This window comes from Camarhynchus parvulus, chromosome 13, assembly GCF_901933205.1.
Source record: "Camarhynchus parvulus chromosome 13, STF_HiC, whole genome shotgun sequence".
NCBI classification, from domain to species: Eukaryota; Metazoa; Chordata; class Aves; order Passeriformes; family Thraupidae; genus Camarhynchus; species Camarhynchus parvulus.
Genome location: NC_044583.1, coordinates 16,352,970 through 16,373,532, shown reverse-complemented (window position 1 = coordinate 16,373,532; position 20,563 = coordinate 16,352,970). Strand labels below are relative to the sequence as shown.

The 20,563-nt window shown below is 51.1% G+C and overlaps 1 protein-coding gene across 2 annotated transcripts in view; it reads left to right on the top strand.

Annotated features, from left to right (window-relative positions):
• The window catches only part of SH3PXD2B (SH3 and PX domains 2B), a 67,784-nt gene that overhangs the window by 11,531 nt on the left and 35,690 nt on the right, over positions 1 to 20,563 (top strand). For both annotated transcript variants that reach the window (XM_030957346.1, XM_030957345.1), the window contains exon 3: positions 16,964 to 17,039. In XM_030957346.1, the coding sequence (XP_030813206.1) occupies positions 16,964 to 17,039 (76 nt within the window). The remainder of the gene's footprint in view (positions 1 to 16,963; positions 17,040 to 20,563) is intronic.

Here is a 20,563-nt window from a genome sequence, read left to right as displayed (position 1 = left end):
GAAGGGAGCCAAGAGGAAAGATGGAGAGGGATTTTTTCCAAAATCATGATGTGACAGGACATGGGGGAATAGCTCAAACTGAGAGAGTGGGTTAAGAGCAGATATCAGGGGAAAATCCCTTTGTGAGGGTGCCACACGGTGCCCAGAGCAGCTGTGCCTGCCCCTGGATCCCTGGAAATGTCCAAGGAAAGGATGGATGGAGCTCTGGACAAGCTGCTGTGGTAGAAGATGTCCCTGCCCATGGCAGGGTGTTGGAACTCGATGATCTGTAAGGTCCCTTCCAAGCCAGGCCATGCCATTATCCTGATTTGATTCCCTCCTGGTGCAGGAGGGAGCCAGGAGGGAAATGGAAGTGGGGGAGAGGAGGCTGGAAAGGCAGTTGGGGCAGGCTGGGCTGCAGAAAACCCAAAGCAGGGCTCTGGTGAGCAGGCAAAGGGTGCTCTGCACCTCCTGCTTGGTGGAGGTGAGCCAAGGGGTCTGGCTGGGCTGTATGAGCCAAAACACAAACTGAGCTGCTGGAGCGGGCTCTGTGCGGAGCAGAAAGGAAAATGCGCAGAGGGACGGATCTGTGGGCTGGCAGAGGGGCTCTGGGATGCCCTTCCTGGGCTCTTTGCGGCACCAGGGAGGAGCTGGGCACCCCCAGAGCCCTCTCAGGTGGGGCTGAGCATCGCCCTGGGCTGGATTCCTCTGTGACCGAGCTCACAGGGGTCCCAGGATGAGGGGAGAGACGAGGAGCTGACTCCATGCTTCAGAAGGCTGATTGATTATTTTATTATTTATATCACATTAAAACTATACTAAAAGAATAGAAGAAAAGGTTTCATCAGAAGGCTGGCTAAGAATAGAAAAGAATGATAACAAAGGTTTGTGGCTCAGAGTCAGAGCCAGCTGACTGTGATTGGCCATTAATTAAAAACAACCACATGAGACCAATCACAGATGCACCTGTTGCATTCCACAGCAGCAGATAATCAATGTTTACATTTTGTTCCTGAGGCCTCTCAGCTTCTCAGGAGGGAAAATCCTAAGGAAAGGATTTTTCATAAAAAGATGTCTGTGACATTCCTCTGCATCCAGCCACTGCTGAAACTGCAGCCTGCCCAGCAGAGCCAGCCCCTGGGCTTGCAGATGGCTTTCCCAGCTTCAGCTGGCTCCTGCAGAGTCTGGGATGGGGCAGAGGCTGCTCCCAGCCCTGTCCCCTGCCCTGCAGGACCCCTGCAGCAGGGCTGGGGCTGTGAGCACGCTGGGGTGACAGCTCAGCCTGCCCTGCCCTGCCCTGCCCTGGCCTGGCCCAGGCAGTGCAGGGGTTAAGCTGTGAGCAGCTGCTTGTGTAACCAAGGAAATATTAAAGTAAATAAATAAGGAACAGCTGTTGGGCAGCAGCCAGGGCTGCAAGGAAATGGAACTCGTGCTTCCTTCTCTGCAGCATCTCCTCCTCATGGTGCTCCAGGCTCATTCCTCTGGCTGGGGCACAGAATTTGGGGTGTCTGTGCCTCCAGGTCCCTTTTGGGGTTTCTGTGTCCCCAAACCCCTTTTGGGGTGTCTGTGCCCCCAGATCCCTTTTGGGGTTTCTGTGTCCCCAAACCCCTTTTGGGGTGTCTGTGCCCCCAAACCCCTTTTGGGGTTTCTGTGCCCCCAGATCCCTTTTGGGGTTTCTGTGTCCCCAAACCCCTCTTGGGGTGTCTGTGCTGGTTCCCTGGGCTGGGGAAGGGCTGTGGGGATTCCTGGCTGTGCTCTCTCTGTCCCTTCCCTCCATCCTGGCTGGAGCTGTGCACAAATCCTGGGGTGGAAAATGTCACAACTGGAGTCAGGCACTCTGCAAAACACCTTTAGCAGCAGAGCTGCTTTATAAATACATATAGATGTGTATCATGGTGGAGGTGGGGAAGTTTAAAGCGAACATCTCCTCCCTTTGCTGTTCCCTGCAGTTTTTTCTTTAAAAAAATGGAAAAAAAATTATTATAACAGCCACTCCTTTTTGGCTCTGTTGAAAGAATGAAAGAAGCTGTGGTTTTTCCCTTCCTTCCCCCTTATCACACATGCTTCCTGGTGTCCTTGTTTTAAACTTGTGCTGCAGGACAGTGGAAATGGGATTGAGAGGTGAGGAGTGAAACAGATCCTCTGAGCACAGTGGAAAAAAATGCTCTAGGTAGGTTTGGTGCCATTGCTGGAGCCTTTCTTGTGTGACTCTTGCATGATTCTGTGCCAGTTTTAGCTCTTCAGGCAGAAGTTTTCCATGCTGGAAATTATTCATGCCTCTGGTTATTTGAAAAAAAAAAAAAAAAAGGGAAAATTCCACACAGCCCCCCAGAAAATGAGTGTGGGACTGAAACGGTTCAGCTGCTTCTGAAAACAGCAAGAGGGGAAAATATTTTTCCTAGGTCCAGTTCTGATGATCTTTTTTGATGTGCTGGAGGAAGAGTTGGAAATTTGAGTCGCAGGTGAGCTCTGTGTCAAGAATCTGTCTGTCATGTTATCCAGGGAAAACCCATCCAGGCTGATTCATGCTCACAGCCTTGAGCAATCCCAGTACATGCATGTTGGGGTCAGGATATTTGTTCCTTTAATATCAGTGTTCCCACTGGCTCTGGCTGCACTTTCCATGCTCCTGACAGGGGCTGAGCAGGGTTTGTTTTCTTCAAGAGCAGGGGAAAGGTTGGTGCACCCTCCTTGGCTGTCAGTGGCTGGGATGTGGAAAATTCTGGATCCAAGTGGGAGAGAGGAGCTTGGTGGGGCTGAGGAGATGCTGCAGCCCCGTGGGAGAGGCTGGGGAGTTCCTCCTGCTATTCCCAGTGGGGCCACAGCTGAATCATTTGTCACCTTCCGTGGTGGCTGAACGATTATTTCAGGAGCAGGGCCAAGGAAAACACGGTGAGTGCTGAGAGCAGAGCCAGGGCCAAAGTGTCCTCCCCTCCCCAGCCACTGCAAACACAAACTGAACAGGAGTGAAGCCTGGAGGCTGAATCCACAGGATCCTGGAGGTTGGAGAAGAGCTTCAAACTCTTGATGTGCCCCATGCCCACCTTGTCCCCAGCCCGGAGCTCTGAGTGCTCAGTATCATCTACAAAGATATTCAAAGGTACAAATTCAAAGATGCCAATCTTTAGCAATTAGAAGGGAGAATAGGCTGCCCAAAAGATTTCATACCCATGTAGAACTTTGCACTTCTTATGACACGTTGGTTCAAGGTAGATACTCAAGAAACCTTGTTGTAAAACTGCTCATTGAGCACCAGCTCCTCCAGGTGACATCTCCAGGGATGGGGATCCAAACCCCCCTGGGCACTCCCAGTGCCTGAGCTCCCTTTCCATGGGGGAATTCCTGCTGATGCCCACCCTGAGCCTGCCCTGAGCTCCCTTTCCATAGGGAAATTCCTTTGCCTTGGAACAGCTGCATTCCCCATGCTGGGATGAGCAGTGTCAGAAGCCACCCTGCTGGTCACAGTGATGCCCCATCACAGCTTCCAGCCAGGAGCATTTGAGGCTTTTCCTGAAAACTGTGGCCTTGCAGAGCCCTTCCCTTTCCCTTGGTGCCCAAGCCTGGCCCAGTCCTGCACAATTCCGGGTTCTGGCTCAGTCCTGCACAATTCCAGGTTCTGGCTCTATCCTGCACAATTCCAGGTTCTGGCTCTGCCCTGCACAATTCCAGGTTCTGGCTCTGCCCTGCACAATTCCAGGTTCTGGCTCTATCCTGCACAATTCCAGGTTCTGGCTCTGCCCTGCACAATTCCAGGTTCTGGCTCTATCCTGCACAATTCCAGGTTCTGGCTCTGCCCTGCACAATTCCAGGTTCTGGCTCTGTCCTGCACAATTCCAGGTTCTGGCTCTGTCCTGCACAATTCCAGGTTCTGGCTCTGCCCTGCACAATTCCAGGTTCCCAGCTCGTGGCTGCAGCACTTTTCCAAGCACCACCACCCTGCCTTTCCTTTCTGAGGGTGGCAGGACCTCCCCTCTCTGCCTGCTTGCCTGTTTGCAGTCCTTGTGCCACAGCAGTGTCCCAAGGGGGCTGTCACCTCTCCCCAGGGCCTGGTGGCCCCTGCTCACCCCTCAGCTGAGCCCAGCTGCTTCCTCCTGCAGCCAGGCCAGCAGTTGGGGCAGATGCAGCGGTGGCTCCCAGACCTTGGGAAGTGCTCAGGCCGTGCCTTTTCCTGCTCTGGGGTCACCAGTCCAGTGCTGAAATCAGGGTGAGATTCTGGAGCTGGGGATCAGCTCCACCCTGTGCTCTCTCCTTTGCTCTGCAGATCCTCTGCCTCTCCTCCTTTTCTCCCTGAATATTTTCTGTCAGGTGGCAATTTACAGCAGGGCAGCTTTTTGGGAATGAAGGGAGATAAAATTGTAATTCTGAGGTTTAAAACCTGGTGTAACTGTAGGATTTGTAGTAAATTTGTGACTCCAAATGCTTAACTCAGTCCTGCACAAACCCCTTGGCTGGAGGAATAATTTCCTTGCAACAGGACTGAGGCTCTTTCTCAACACTCACAATTCCAGATGTGAGCTGCTGGCAGCAGATGGATGCTGTTCCTGAGAAACAAAGGGATGGGATTGGTGCTTGCAGGGGTGCTGGGAATGTCAGCTGGCATGGCAATGGCTTCTGTGGTGGGCAGAGGGAGGATCAGGGTCTGCTCCTGCCTGGGAGGTGCTGCCAGCCCTGCCAGAGGTGCAGAAGCTGTGCAGTGCCTGAGGGCTCCCTTGAGGGATGCTCCCCATGGGAGGAGCCTGGTGAGTTCCTTGGAAGGATCCTCTTGAAACCACTGGCTGCAAGGAGTGCCCCTGCTGCTTAGAGAACAGATTCTGGCTGGTCTCTTGTGGTTCCTTGTGGAAACCCCCAGAAGGAAGCATTTTTTCCCCCCTTTGTCATTCTGAGTTCAGCAGGCACGGCTGGCAGTCACTTCAGCTCTCCATGTGACCAAGAGCCGCTGATGTCTTGCTGCTCTCCTAAAACACCCCAGCCCCGACCCTTTCACACCCCTCCTGCTCTTGCCAGCCCCCTGTGCTGTCCCCATGGAGCCCCACTCCATGTCCTCAGCATCTTCTGCCTTTTGGCTGCAGCCACATTCTCAGAATCCCAGAATTACTGAGGTTTGAATTCTCAGAATCCCAAATTATTGAGGTTGGAAAAACATCTCTGAGACCATCAAATCCAAGCTGTGCCCCATCCCCACATTGTCCCCAGCCCAGATCCCCCAGTGCCACCTCCAGGGATGGGGACTCCAAACCTCCCTGGGCAGTTCCAGTGCCTGAGCTCCTTTTCCATGGGGAAATTCCTGCTGGTGTCCATCCTAAACTTGCCCTGAGCTCCCTTTCCATGGGGAAATTCCTGCTGTGCCCACCCTGAGCCTCTCTCAGGTTCCCTCTCCTCCTGTCCCTGTTCCCTGGAGCACAGCCTGACCCCCTGGCTGTCCCCTGGCATGTTTTAGGGTGCCCCTCTTTGGCACAGGTTGCCCCAAGGCTTTTCCCCTTGCAGTCAGACCCTTCAGCCCCTGAGGGTGATGATGCTCTGTGGCTGCTTCTCTGCTCAGAGTTTTCATTTTGAGGCCAGGGCTGGAGACACAACACAGGCTGGGCTAAACGTGCTCCCTGCACAATTCAGGGACAGAAAAACTGGGAATTTGAACAACTCTAAAATTGGCTCTGGCTCTCCCTCCCATTCCTGTCTGTCTGTGCATCCAGTATGTTTCCCAGTTCTCTTGTTTGTCCATATGTTCAACAGCTCCTTCAGGTTCTTTGCTGGAAGCTCTCAGCTTTGACCCACCTGGAGCTGTGTCATCTTGGAGAGAGTCCTGCAGCCCTGGGGCCAGCAGCTTGGTGTGCAACACCGAAAAATAAATAGTCTGTTGAAGTGGTGCCTGCTTCCATGAGAAAACTGGCAGCAGGCAGTGGCCTGTGCCTGCCATCTCCATGTGGAACAGAGCCTGGTGCTTCTGGAGGGGTTCCTCACCTGTTGTGTGCACACAGGCGCCAGGCAGAGGCAGGCAGAGGGGAAGGTCTGTGTCTGAGGGAGCCAGAGAGGCTCTGAATAACCCACCACACTCAATGGGCTCTGAAGGCTGGAGCTGGCACACAAAGAGGAATTGTTCTCATCAGCTTGTTCCAGGCACTTGGAGGCTTGAAAAATTAAAATGAGCCTCTTGCTTCCATTACTGTGAGCTCAGAGCTTGCCTTGCTCTGTCTCCTTCCCTTCCTCCTCCACTTTTTTTCTCCTCCTCCTCCATTATTTAACCCAGGCTCCTGGCAGGAGGGCTCAGAGGTGAAGTGAGTATTATCTTAATGCTCCTGATGTGGAGAGCAGAGAGCAGCAGCACTGGGCTCCAGCAGGTGGGAATGCCAGCCTGGATCCCCTCTCCTGTCTCATTCCTGCTTTGGGAATGCCAGCCTGGATCCCCTCTCCTGTCTCATTCCTGCTTTGGGAATGCCAGCCTGGATCCCCTCTCCTGTCTCATGCCTGCTCTGGGAATGCCAGCCTGGATCCCCTCTCCTGGCTCTGTCTCATTCCCCTGCTCTTCGTGAATGCCAGCCTGGATCCCCTCTCCTGGCTCTGCTTGCTGGGAATGCCAGCCTGGATCCCCTCTCCTGGCTCATGCCTGCCCTGGGCGGCCAGCCTGGCCTCTTTGATGCCAAGCAGGCGCCTCTTTGATGGCAAAGCCCTGAGGCAGCTCAGCCAGGCAGGGTTTTGTGTGTCCAGGGATGGTAAACAGGGCTCTCTCAATAGTTCTTTCGTAACAGGAATCTTATTTCAACACTTTGGGGATTTTTTATTTTTTTTTTCCCCTCCAGGGTTTATGGAGTTCAGCACAATTCTGAGCAGTTGCGTGTGCAGTGAGCTCGGTGGTTTCAGCCTCCCACAGAAATAAATCAGCAGGATCTCTCTCTCTCAGGCAGGCCCTGCGTGACTGAGGGCAGGGAAGAACCCACAGCTTCCTCCAACAGAGCGCCAGCAGCTGCTTTGTCCAGGCTGCATTCAGAGCCACGGGCTCAAACACCCCTTGCACAAGTGGAGGAATAGTGAATTCCCATCCTGGAGCTCAGGAGAAACACTTTCCATTAAATAAGGCCTTTTTCTGTTCGCAGAAGGAGCAGCCAGTATTTTTCCAGCAGTGCATCAAAGACCTTCACCACTCTCCTCCTCTCTCCCTGCACAAAGAACATGCACAGCCCAGTGCACTTCAGCCCAGTTAAAAGTTGGCTCCTTGGTGTTTCCTCTCTCCAAATGTCTCCCATTTATAGCGTTCCAGCCCTTGGCAGCAGCAGCCAGCACATTCCCAGAGCCAGGGCAGCTCAGGGGCTCAGCCTGGGCTGGGCTGGCACCTCCTGGGCCTGCCCTGGGCTCAGCTCCCTGGGTGCTGCTGGGTGAGCATCCCCAGGCCAGCACAGAGCCAGGACACGCTGCAGGGCTGGGCAGGAGGGATCAGCTGCAGATCCTGAGCTACAGCCTGTCTGGAGCAGGGCTGGGAGCTCCGTGCCTCATTCCCGGCTGGGAAGAGCTCTCCATGGCTCATCCCAGGCTGGGAACAGGAGTCCATGGCTCTTGGTTGATTCCACATTGGGAACAGGATTCCATGGCTCATCCCAGGCTGGGAACAGGAGTCCATGGCTCTTGGTTGATTCCATATTGGGAACAGGATTCCATGGCTCATCCCAGGCTGGGAACAGCACTCCATGGGTCCTGACTTATTCCAGGTTGGGAATAGGACTCTCTTGGGAATAGGATTCCAGATTGGGAACAGCTCTCCATGACCCTTTGTTTATTCCAGGCTGGGAATAGCACTCCATGGTTTATTCCAGGTTGAGAACAGCTCTCCATGGCTCTTGGTTTTGTTTCAGGCTGGGAACAGGACTCCATGGTTTATTCCAGGCAGGAAACAGCTCTCCATGACCCCTGATTTATTCCAGGTTGGGAATAGGAGTCCATGGCTCATTCCAGGCTGGGAACAGCACTCCATGGCTTATTCCAGGTTGGGAACAGCACTCCATGGCTTATTCCAGGTTGGGAATAGCACTCCATGGCTCTTGGTTTATTCCAGACTGGGAACAGGACTCCATGGCTTATTCCAGGTTGGGAATAGCACTCCATGGCTTATTCCAGGTTGGGAACAGCACCCCATGACCCCTGATTTATTCCAGGATAGGAACAGCACTCTATAGCTCTCTATTTATTCCGGACTGGGAGCAGGATCCCATGGCCCACCCCAGGCTGGGAGCAGCTCTCCATGGCTCCTGGTTTGTTCCAAGCCCCTCTCCCAGCGCAGCCCTGTTTGCTGTGAGTCCCTCTCCCCCTGTTCCCTTGGGATGCTGCCTTGTTCCAGCTGCACCCAGGGCAAAGCAGGGCTGGCTCTGAGCCTGGTCTCTGCCCTTTCATCCCTCCTGGCACCCCATGGCTCCTTCCCTCTGGAACCTTGGCAGAGCAGCTGCAGGACAGCCCTCCCAGCCCTGGGGGAAGCACATCCCAGGCAGGCTCTGATCCTGAGTGAAAGGAGCCAAAAAGATGGGAGGGATAAAAGTTCCATCCTTGGGGGCTTGTGCTGACAATGCAGTGTGGGTTTTGGGGGGAGCCCTTGGATAATGCAATGGTTGAAGGTTTTCCTGTTCCCTCTCTCCCTGAGCCAGGGTGAGCAGATGCCCTTGCACTCCCCAGCTGTCTGTTATTGGAAAAGCTCTGGAAATTCAGCTCCTCCCTCCTGCCAGGGCCCCTCTCCTGGCCCTGCCATGGGCTCTGTCCCTGGGGAAGTGCCTGCTGTGCCCTGGGGGTTTGCTGAGGTTCTGTGGCTCTGGGCTCAGTGAGACCCAGCATCTCCACGTGCTTTTAATCAATGTAACACAGGCACTCTGCAATTTGTATCGTGTGGCAGCAGCCCTGGCTCCAAAATGAACCAGTTTGATCTGATTGATGCTGCCTGGGGAGAGGCTGAGGATGGAGAGCAGTAAATCAGCGTGAAGGAGTGCTGTGTCTCAGAGTGGGGGGTTTTTAGTGAAATGGCCAGGACCTGTTTCTGTTGTTAAATCTTCTATTGTTAAATGCTCCTGGTGCAGCACAGACTGCTCTGAGCACCACCCACACACCCTGGGCAGCCAAGGAGTGCATCTGTGCACTTGGGTGGGGAGGGGGAGACAGAAGGGAGAGCTGGGCTTGTGCTGCCCTTGCAGGGGGAGGTGATGAAGCTGAAGGGATGAGGTGTTTCCCTCATGTCGCAGACATCTTTTATGGAAAATCCTTTCCTTAGGATTTTTCCTCCTGAGAAGCTGAGCAGCCTCAGGAACAAAATGCAAACATTGATTATTTGCTGCTGTGGAATGCAACAGGTAGATTTTTGATTGATCCATGTTGGTTGTTTCTAATTAATAACCAATCACAGCCCAGCTGGCTCGGACAGAGAGTCCAAGTCAGAGCCTTTGTTATGACTCCTTCCTATTCTATTCTTAGCCAGCCTTCTGAAGAAATCTTTTCTTCCATTCTTTTAGTATAGTTTTAATGTAATATATATCATAAAATAATAACTCAGCCTTCTGAACCATGGAGTGAGATCCTCGTCTCTTCCCTCAGCCTAAGACCCCTGTGAACACGGTCACATTTCCCCACATTCCTGGCTCCTCACTCCTATCCCCTCCCACCAGGCTCTCCCAGGCTGCTGGAAATCACTGCTCCTGTGCTTTTGGGAGGGATTTCTGGCACTTTGGGGTCCCCTGGCAAAGGGCTGTGAACCTGCAGGGATCTCCTGGGGGGCCTGGGCACAGGAGAACAATTTAACCTCTTCTTTTGCTCCATCCAAGAAGTGCTGTGTGGTGGTGTTTGCAGGGGCCCCAGGATGAGGGAAGGGATGAGAATCTTGACTCCATGTTTCAGAAGGCTGATTTATTATTTTATGATATATATTATAGTAAAAGAAAATTATATATTAAAACTATACTAAAAGAATAGAAGAAAGGATTTCATCAGAAGGCTTGAAAGGAATAGAAAGGAATGATAATAAAATCTTGTGACTGATCAGAGTCTGAGACAGCTGGACTGTGATTGGCCATTAATTAAAAACAATCAACATGAACCAATCACAGATGCACTCGTTACATTCCACAGCAGCAGATAATCATTGTTTTTCTTTTCCTGAGGCTTCTCAGGAGAAAAAATCTTAGCAAAGGATTTTTCAGAACATATGTCTGTGACATTCCATCATTTGGGAAGATGCTGGTTTGAGGTGTTTGGGGCTGCTGGAGGGGGGGATGTGGGTGATCAGGACTCACCTGTGCAGCTTTCCTGATGGCTCTGCTGGTGGCTTTGTGGATTTTGGCACCAGCTCTTCCCAAGGGGCACATCCTGTGTGACACAGCCCCAGCTGTGCTGCAGGGATGTTCCCATGGCTGGCATGGGCAAGAGGAAGTGGAAAGCAAGGAAAGAAGCTCAGTTCAGCCTGTGTAAAACGTTCTCTTGGGTGGTTTTGGTTTTTTCCCCACTATTAATATTCTTAAGAAAAGCTTTCCCCTTGATGAGTCACTTAAATCATAAAAAAAAAAGCTTTTAATTTCAGCAGCTCACAATGAAACATTATTTGTAATGAATCCTCACCTGCTGATCTTTCTTCTTGGCAAATCAGCATTTTCCACTTCCCCTCCCACCTCCAGGAAATGAAAAAGTCCTCTTGGAAAGGAGCTCTGAGGCTCCCATTTGGGGGGACAGCTTTGCATCTGCCAGCAGGTGGCTGCTTTCAGCCCCAGAACTGTGCTGGGTTTTCAGCAGGCAATGAATTTGGCCAGAGGCTTTGCAGGTTTTCTCTCTTTGTGTCCCTGTGTGAGGTGACACTGCTGCTGCTGTGTGAAATGCCCTGGGGCTGCTCACCCTGCCCAGCTGGGGCAGCTCCTGCTGCTGTGAGCACCCAGCTCCCCTTGGCATGGAATGGGGATGCTGTGGCACCCCTGGAGCCCTTCCCCAGGGCTGGGCACTGAGCAGGGCAGAAACTCTTCCCTGGGTTCAGGGGGAGCTTCCTGGGCATCAGTTCCTGTCCATTTCTCTTGTCGCATTCAAAACATTTGGGATCTCAGCTTGCTCCTTGTTAATCCCTCTGTCTTCTGGGCTGCTCTGAGGTTTTTTCACCCTCTGTTTGTTCAGACAGCCCTTGAGGATGCAGGGAAGGTGCCTCTTGTAGGATCTCAGAGAGACTAAACAGCCTGGGAGCTGCTGCCAGTTTTCCCTTTCCCAGGCTATTGCTTGGCAGAGCTTTCCCAGACCAGCTGATCCCAGTGCTTTGATCTGCAGGAGCACTTTGAGAAGTCCCTGGTTCCCAGCCTGGAGCCGTGTCCCCCATCCTGTCCCCCCTGGCAGGACCTGTGTCCCTTCCCCACCTCCCCAGTGGGACACTGGTGGCCCCAGCTGGTGCTGGTGGCCAGCTGGGCTCAGGGCAGCAGTGCAGGGATGTCCCCTGTGAGCTCAGCCTGGGGCACTGCCTGCCCTGCAGGGCTGGGCAGGGTGGCATGGAGGCAGCCTTGGCCCAGCTCCTCCCTGCTCCATGGCAGTTTGTGCTTCTCACAAAGAGCCTCTTGTGATTCTGCCTTTTGTTGAACTCCGTTTTTGCCCTTTTCCCTGCTGGCTGCTCTCTCTGGGCAGCAGGGCTTGGGGCAGCTCTCTCCTGCTGGAGCACAGAGCAGCAGTGTGGTTTGAGGCTGAGCCTGTGCCAGCCAGGAGAGCAAATCCCTGAATCCCAGGGTGGGTTGGGACCACAGAGGGTCCCTGATGCCACCTCCCTGCTCCAGCAGGGCCATCCCAGAGCTCAGGGCACAGGGACAGCTCTGGAATATCCCCAGGGAGGAGATTCCATGCCCCCTCTGGTCTCTGTTCACTGAGAAGGGAAGTTCTTCCCTTTGTTCAGGTGGGCATCAGTTCCTGCCCGTTCCTCTTGTCTCATTGCACAAATCCTCGTGGTGAGGGAAAGCTCCTGCCCTGCAGTGTGGGGATAGAGGAGCAGCAGAGCATGGCACACCTTGGTACTGCTGTGCTGGCACTTGGCTGTGGTTTGGGCAGCGATCCCTCCAGGCTGTTCCCAGCTGGGTCTCAGCATCTCTGCTGCTCACAGTGACCCCAAGGTGTGTCACAAAGTCTCTTTTCCCAGCCTGGCAGTCAAAAAAGGAGTCAGAGCTCTTCAGTTCTCAGTCTTAAGGTTGTTTATTGTTTCTTATCTATAAAATTCTTTCTCCTGTCCAGCTGAAGTCCGTTCAGCAGGTCAGACAGAGGCACTCTGCCTGCCCCTGGGGCTGTGTTATCTTTTTATACTAAAAACTACGTATACAATATTTACAGTTACTTCCCAATACCCATCACCTATGTTAGACAGTGAGCTTCTACTCTAAACCACTCTAAAAGTGCCAACATCACAGCAGAAGATGGAGGCCAAGAAGAAGAAGAAAAAGGAGAAAGGCTGAACACGCCCAGATTCCTCCATCTTGCCCCCTGAACCCCTATTCTAAAAACCCCAAATTCTATTTTTCACCCTGTGATAAATTCACTCTCATTCTACTTAAAAGGCTTGTAATCCTTCATATAAGGTTTTTAGTTGTTTTTTCCAAGGGCTAAATCAAAGGCACAGGGGTCATGGGCTCTGTGCCAAGGTCTCTGAGCCCCCGGGCAGGGTCTGCAGTCCTCCAGGGCAGCCAGAGGAATTTCCTGGGTTCTGACATGCTCTAAACCACTCTAAAAGTGCCACCATCACAGCAGGAGATGGAGGCCAAGAAGAAGAAGAAGGAGAAAGGCTGGACACGCTCAGATTCCTCCATCTTTCCCCCTGAACCCCCATTCTAGAAACCCCAAAAAATCCATTTTTCACCCCGTGATAAATTCACTAGCATTCTACTTAAACTGCTGTGGCTTGCAGATCTTCATACAAGGTTGGTAATTGTTTTTTCCATGGGTCATAATCAAACCCACAGGCGTTTTGGGCTCTGTGCCAGGGTCTCTGAGCCCCCTGGCAGGGTCCTGGCACTCCAGGACAGCCAGAGGGATGTCCTGAATTCCCACAGCTGGGGAGTGCCCTGTCCTGCTGCAGCCTGGGACCCCTGGGGCTGTGCAGGGTCAGATCTCGTGCATTTGTGATCTGAGCAAAGCAAACTGAGCACAGGAGGACTGCCTTTTGTTAAACAATGCCATTGCCAGGCAGTGACAGAGTGATGTTCTGTGCGTTTTAGGCCCTCCAAAGAACATTAACTGATAAAGCATGAGACTTGGAAGCACCTTAATTGGGGAAGATGCATTCAGGTTGAAGGTGTAGTTTTTTTAAAATATGTCATACTGTCTTGATCAGTAATATGAAATTAGCAGTGTTGGCGACTTCACTTCTCAAAGACCTATTCACCAAAAATTGCCACAAAGCAGTAGCTTGTCAAAAAGAGTTCCAGAGAGAAGCTTGCTCTCCTTCACTGTTGGCCCCTATTTTTGATACATAGAGGGCAATTCTGTGCTAGAATTGCCTGTGTGCATGCTGTAAACCCCTCTGGCACTGCACCACAGCTCCTTTTTGGGGCAAAACCCTCTGCTTGCCAGGATCCTGCTGAGCAGGACACTCCCCTGTCCCCAGGATCCCCTGCAGCACTCTAATTGCTCTAATTAGGATATTATCTCAGGGCTTTCCTGTTGGTGGAGCAGCTCTCTGCCAGCCTGCTGGTACAAAGCTGCTTTTCCCAGGCTGCCCATCCTGGGGGGGGTTATCCTGGTTTGTTTTCCCTGTTAATGGACAGCTCAGGATGGGGACAGGGAGTTCTCAGAGTCTGCCTCGCTCCAGACTCACTGCCCAGACATTCCTGGCTAAGGAAAACAGCTCACTGATAAGATTAGTTGGTGGTGGAGATAAATGTGGATGAATGTGCCCTGTGCTGGTGTGGGAAGCCTGGGCTGGATGCCCCACTGGGGTTTCTGTGCCCCAGTCCTGGCTCCAGGGCTTGGGAAGCTGGGATCCTTCTCCCTGCTGCAAAGGGTCAGTAAAAAATGGGATACAGAGCTTCCCTGTCATAACAGACACCAGAATCCCTCAAACTGCATCCACTCCAGCCTTTTTCTTTCTCCTTCTCTGTCACAAATACTTAAAAATAATCTTGGAAGGGGAGAAACAATAGATTAATTGTTGCTGGGTTGGTTTTATTTTTTTTCCCCCTTCATTTTTCTCCTTGGGCTGGCTGGGTGCATTGCTGAGAGCAGGACTTGGCCCCTCTGTGCTCTGCTGTGTTTGGTGTCTGGCTGCATCTCTGCTGCCCTGTCTGCCCCTCTCCCCAGGAGCCTGGCTGGCCCCTCTGGGGATGGGATTTATATATTATATATTATATATTATATATTATATATTATATATTATATATTATATATATATTTATATAGTATCTTGTATATTGTATATTGTATATATGGGATGGGATATCTATTATATTATATATTACATATATATTATATATTATATTTATATATTTATATATTATATATTATATATTATATATTATATATTATATATATGGGATGGGATATCTATTATATAATCTATAATCTATAATATATAATATATAATGTATAATATATAATATATAATATATATTGGATATATATTATATATATAATATTGTATATTGTATATAGATGGGAGGGGTTGAGATGGGATGGGGTTGGGATGGGGGATGGGATGGGATGGGATGGGATGGGATGGGATGGGATGGGATGGGATGGGATGGGAGCAGCCCTGTCTGGAGCTTGGAAAGGAACCTTTGCTGCAAAGAGGGTTTGTGGGAGTGCCCCCATGCCACCCTCCTGCCTCCCACAGCTCTGCTGCTGGAAAGGGTGCTCTGCCTGGAAAATCTGGAACCTGCAGACCACCCTCTGGTGCCTGTCCCTGTGTTCCTCTCCCAGTTTTTTGTGGGGTTGCTGCACTTTTACCCTTTTGCAGAGCTGGAGCTGCTTTCCTTGGCAGGAGCAGTGTGACAGCCTGTGCTGCATCCCCATCCTGCAGGACAGGGAGGACACAGAGGGAACCCCAGAGCCTGGAGCCCCTCCAGCTCTCCCTTGTGTCTGCTGGCATCCCCTGGCTCTGTCTCTGCTCTTTTCCCCTCTCTGGTCTGTGTTTTGTGTGTGTGTGCAGCTCAGGAGGATCCCTCAGCCCAGGCTGTGTTTTTGTGGCTCTGAGCTCCTGGATCTGCCATCCCAAGCTGCCTCCCGTGCTCACAGCCGGCTCTGGGTTTGTTTTGCTTGGAGTGAGGTTTTCAGCTGTTCTTCCCACAGGCTCGTGCCCAGGAAAGCTGCTGAGCTGGTGTTTGCTGTGCCTCCTCCAGGGCTGGGTGATGTGGCAGCCAGGCTGGCTGGGATCCATGGGATCCCCCCCTGCCCTCTCCTTCCTCACCTTCTCCTCTTCCTGTCCATGCCAGAGGCTGCTCCGGCCGCTCTGCAACCTCTTTCCCTCCTTCCAGCAAGAAAAAAAGAGCAATTTGTTCCTTGCAGGCTGCGTGGTGCCAGCCCAGGCAGGTCTGGGGGTGGGCTGGAGCAAGGAGAAGGGTTCCCCACACTGAGCAGCAGCTTTGCATTGCACAAAGGGAGCTGGAGATGGGCTGGGCTGGAGTTCTGGATGGTTTTGGAGGGATCACATGGCTGGGGAGGGATCTGGCCAGAGGCACAGCCCAGGCATGTGCTGCTGGGACAGCGCAGCCTGCAGCCCCTGCCTTGGAGGCTCAGGGAGCTCTGCAGCCAGGGATGCTCAGCTGGGGCTGCAGCAGGGGCAGGAGAGCTCCCAGTGCCCCCAGAAATGCTCCCAGTGCCCCCAGAAATGCCCCAGTGCTTCAAAGGTTGCTCCCAGTGCCTCCAAAAATGCCCTAGTGCCTCCAGGAATGCTCCCAGTGATCCAGGAATGCTCCCAGCGCCTCCAGGAATGCCTCAGTGCCCCCAGGATTGCTCCCAGTGATCCAGGAATGCTCCCAGTGCCCCCAGGAATGCTCCCAGTGATCCAGGAATGCTCCCAGTGCCCCCAGGAATGCTCCCAGTGATCCAGGAATGCTCCCAGGATTGCTCCCAGTGATCCAGGAATGCTCCCAGTGCCTCCAGAAATTCTCCCAAATGCCTCCAGAAATGCTCCCAGTGCCTCCAGAGTTGCCCCCATTGCCTCCAGGGTTGTCCCAGTGCCCCCAGGGTTTAACCACAGGCAGCTGTGCAGTGTCTGTGCCTTGTTTTCCTCACCCCTCTCCAGCCACCAGCTCTCCTGAGCTCTGCCCTGCGGCACAGCAGAACAGGAGTGCTGCTCAGAGGGACAGGGATGTGCTGCCCACCTGGGTTCCCATGGATTGAGGGAAGAGATCTTGGCTTGCCTGGGCAGCCAGGTCCTCCCTGGGGCTGCTGGAATCAATGTCACCACGGTCCATGCTGGTGCCAGCTCTGGGGACATTTTTTCCCTCACAAACCCCTCCCAGTGCCACCCAGGTTCTGAGCTCACTCTGAGGGCTTTTTCTGCTTTTCCTTTTGTCTCTGGGAGTTTGGAGGGAGTTTTTAATTTCTTCTCAAAATGCAGGGGAAAATACCTCCTTCCATCTGTCCCCTCTGCACCAAACCTCAATAATTCATCCCAGGGTTTGGGATAAATAAATTTATCCCAGAGATCCAAGGACAAAAAGTGTAGCTGCTGCCTGTGCAGGGCTGCTGGTTGGACTTTCCAGGAGCTCAGGACACTTCCTGGGCAGCTTGTCTGCAGTGCTTCCCTAAATGTGAATTCTTTAGGCAGAGAGCTCCAGCAGACACAGCCAGACCCATTTCAGTACCTGGGCACCAGGGAGCTGCAGAAATCCTGGCAGACGCTTCAGACCCATGCCCTGGGGAAACCAAAGGAGAGTTTGCATCTCCCTCCTCCTCCTCCTCCTCCTCCCAAAGGAGTGTTGGAGTCTCTGCTGTGTTCTGTCTCTCTCCTGGGCAGTGGCTTTGTGTCCTGCCAGTGAATCCCTCATCTTCCTCACCTCTCTTGCATTTCCTTTCCTAGATGCAGATGCTGGACAAGTTCCCCATGGAAGGAGGCCAGAAGGACCCCAAGCAGAGGATCATCCCCTTTCTGCCAGGTAGGACAGGGGCTCCAGCAGGATCCAGGCAGGTTCTGGCACGGCAGGAGCTCTGTGGGACTGGGAGCACACACAGATTTTAGCTCTCATCTGCTGCACCATCTGAGCAACAGCGAGTTCTTGGCCGGCAGTGTGTCCTTTAAAACCTCTGATTTGTCAGCAGTGTGCCCAGTGGGTGTTAAACCCCCCAGGATTTCTCTGAACCTCCAGAATTGTTGAGTGGAAGCCCAAGGATTTCTCTGAACTGTCACAGACATCTTTTTTATGAAAAATCCTTTCTTTAGGACTTTTCCTCCTGAGAAGCTGAGAGGCCTCAGGAACAAAATGTAAACAGTGGTTATCTGCTGCTGTGGGATGCAACAGGTGCACCTGTGATTGGTCTCATGTGGTTGTTTCTAATTAATGGCCAATCACAGCCCAGCTGGCTCGGACTCTCTGTCCGAGCCACAAGCCTTTGTTATTCATTCTTTCTTTTTCTATTCTTAGCCAGCCTTCTGATGAATTCCTCTCTTCCATTCTTTTAGTATAGTTTTAATATAATATATATCATAAAATAATAAATCAGCCTTCTGAAACATGGAGTCAGATCCTCGTCTCTTCCCTCAGCCTAAGACCCCTGTGAACACGGCCACACTGAACCTCCAGAATTGCTGAGTGGAAGCCCAAGGATTTCTCTGAACCTCCAGAATTGTTCAGTGGAAGCCCAAGAGCCCCACAGGCACAGGGCTGAGGGTGGTGTGAGGCTCCCCAGAACTGTGCAGCTCCAGGGGACACCAGAGAGGAGGAAAGAACAGTGGAATTCAGCCTTGGCTTCCTGCCCTGCTCAAAGCCAGGAGCTCTGTGCCATGTCCAGCACCAGTGGTTTTATGCCCAGTGAGCAGATGTGATAATGTGGGGCACTTTGTGGTGTGGGGATTGCTGGTGGCTGCTGCTGGGGGGGAAAAAGAGCCTTAATATGCCTTGGGAAAACAAGCAGCCTGTGGGGAGTCTCTGTGAGCACAGAGTTGTCTTTACCCCCACCCTTGAGCAGCTAATGAGGATATTTAGGAATGTCACAGCACCATAATCACTCCCAGTGGCTGTCAGGTCTGTTTAGTGCAGCCCTTTGTGCTGTGCCCTGCCTCCTGGCTCTTCTAGAAACATAAAGGCCTTTGTGGGCTTTGCTTTGCTCTGAGTGCTGTGGAAAAAAAAAATAGAAAATAATTTAATTACCACGCCTTTCTGAGCAAAAGAATCTGCACTGGGTTTGTGATTCTGGCTTGTCCTGGCATTGTAACATCAGCAAAAGCAACGCTCAGCAGAAAAGCTCACCTGGGGTTAGAGCAGAAAAGCTCTTGCTGTACAAGTGCTCCTGCCAGCAGGGAGAGATGGAAGCCAAATTGGCCAAGGCCATCACTTGGAAAAACTGGATTTGTGCTCTGCAGAAAATTCCCACCAAAACTCTGCTATTTTTGGGAGGGAAGCCTGGTCAGAGCTCTGCTGCTCGCGCTCACCAGTGTTTGTTTCTCCCTGGTGTTGGAATAGTTTCCCTTTGCTCGGAAACGTGTCACTGGGATTTCCACTGTGGGAAAAAAGGGGGTGGAAATTGCTGGAAAAGAAGGGCTGGGCCAGCTGCAGAGAGAGCCCTGTGCCTGGGGGAAGGTGGTGTTGGAGCTGGGGACTGTGGGGCCTTCGCCCTGGTGGCTGTCCCTGCACAGCTCAGAGAGCCACAACTCCCCAGGGACAGCGTGGGCAAGCTCTGCTTCTGAAGAGGATTTCACCTGGGGGGGAGGAAGGCTCTGTTAGTATTTTCTGGCTGTCCTGGAGCCTGATTCTTTTCTGGAATCTTTTCCCAGTTTGGGGTGACTGTGGTGGTGTTCACAGGGGTCCCAGGATGAGGGAAGAGATGAGAATCTTGACTCCATGTTTCAGAAGGCTGATTTTATTATATATATTATTTATATATATATATATATATATATATATATATATTACATATTATATATTATATATTATATATTGCATATTACATATTATATATTATATATTATACATTTATTACATATTATTTTTATAGATTTTATTATATATTATATTAAAACTATATATATAATATTATATATTAGATACTATATATTATATATATTATAATTATACATTTATTTTATATATTATATATTACATATTATGTAATATATTATCTATTATATATCATTATTATCTATTTTATTATATATTGTATTAAAACTATATATATAATATAATATAATATAATATAATATAATATAATATAATATAATATAATATAATATAATATAATATAATATAATATAATATAATATAATATAATATAATATAATATAATATAATATATATATATATTACATATTATATATATTATTTATTATATATTTTTTATTATCTGTATAATATTCAAACTATACTAAAAGAATAGAAGAAAGGGTTTCATCAGAAGGCTAGCAAGGAATAGAAAGGAATAGAATGGAATGATAATAAAATCTTGTGACTGACCAGAGAGTCCGAGACATCTGGACTGTGATTGGCCGTTAATTAAAAACAACCAACATGGGCCAATCAAAGATGCACCTGTTGCATTCCACAGCAGCAGATAATTATTGGTTTTCTTTTCCTCTGAGGCTTCTCAGCTTCTCAGGAGAAAAAATCCTAAGGAAGGGATTTTTCAGAAAATATCATGGCTGCAGATGACAGCCAGTTGTGTCCCAGCTGCCCCCGGCTTTGTCTCTCTCAGGGACTGCCATCCAGGTGAGCCTGGGACTGGTTTTCCGCACAAAGATGGTTTTATCTCCCTAGACTTGCTGGGTTTAGATTGCGTTCAGCTTCTGGGAATGCTGGAGTTTGTTCCCACTCCCATTTTGGAGCATCTGAATCTCATTAGCAGGGGAGATTTGGCTGCTGTGGTTTCCTGCAAGCCCTCTGCTTGCTGGGAAGCCCTGGCAGAGCAGCACCAGCCCTGTGGCCACTGCAGCTCTCTAAAATTCTGCTTTTAAAAACAACCTCCCCAAACCCCCTTTGTCCTGCTCCCTTCTCAGGACTTCTCTGCTAAATCTTCCTCCTGCAGCCCTGGCTCCCTCAGCAAACCCCACAGTGTCCCAAGGTAGGGTCAGCACCACCACCTGAGGAGGTGCCATGGGATTTGGGTCAGGCTGGGTTCCTGGAATGGGAAGGAGCTCCAGGATTGCCCCACATCCCAACACGCAGCCCACAGGAGCTCTGCTGCCTTTGCATTGCCTCATTTTGTGAGGGCCTGCTTTGAGGCTTTGACTTTTTATGGGAAATTTCTGGAGCCTCTGGCCTCTCTGAGCAGGTCTGTGATGCTGTCAGGAGGGGATTTTGTAAGTGCAAAGCTCCTTCAGACCTCTGAGCTCTTGTGGAGCCACAGAGCCGGGTCCTTCAAAGCAGAGCAGCTGCACTTGAGCTTTGGGGCCAGGGCTTGAGCTTTGGGGCCAGGCTTGAGCTTTGGGGCCAGGGCTTGAGCTTTGGGGTCTGGGCTTGAGCTTTGGGGC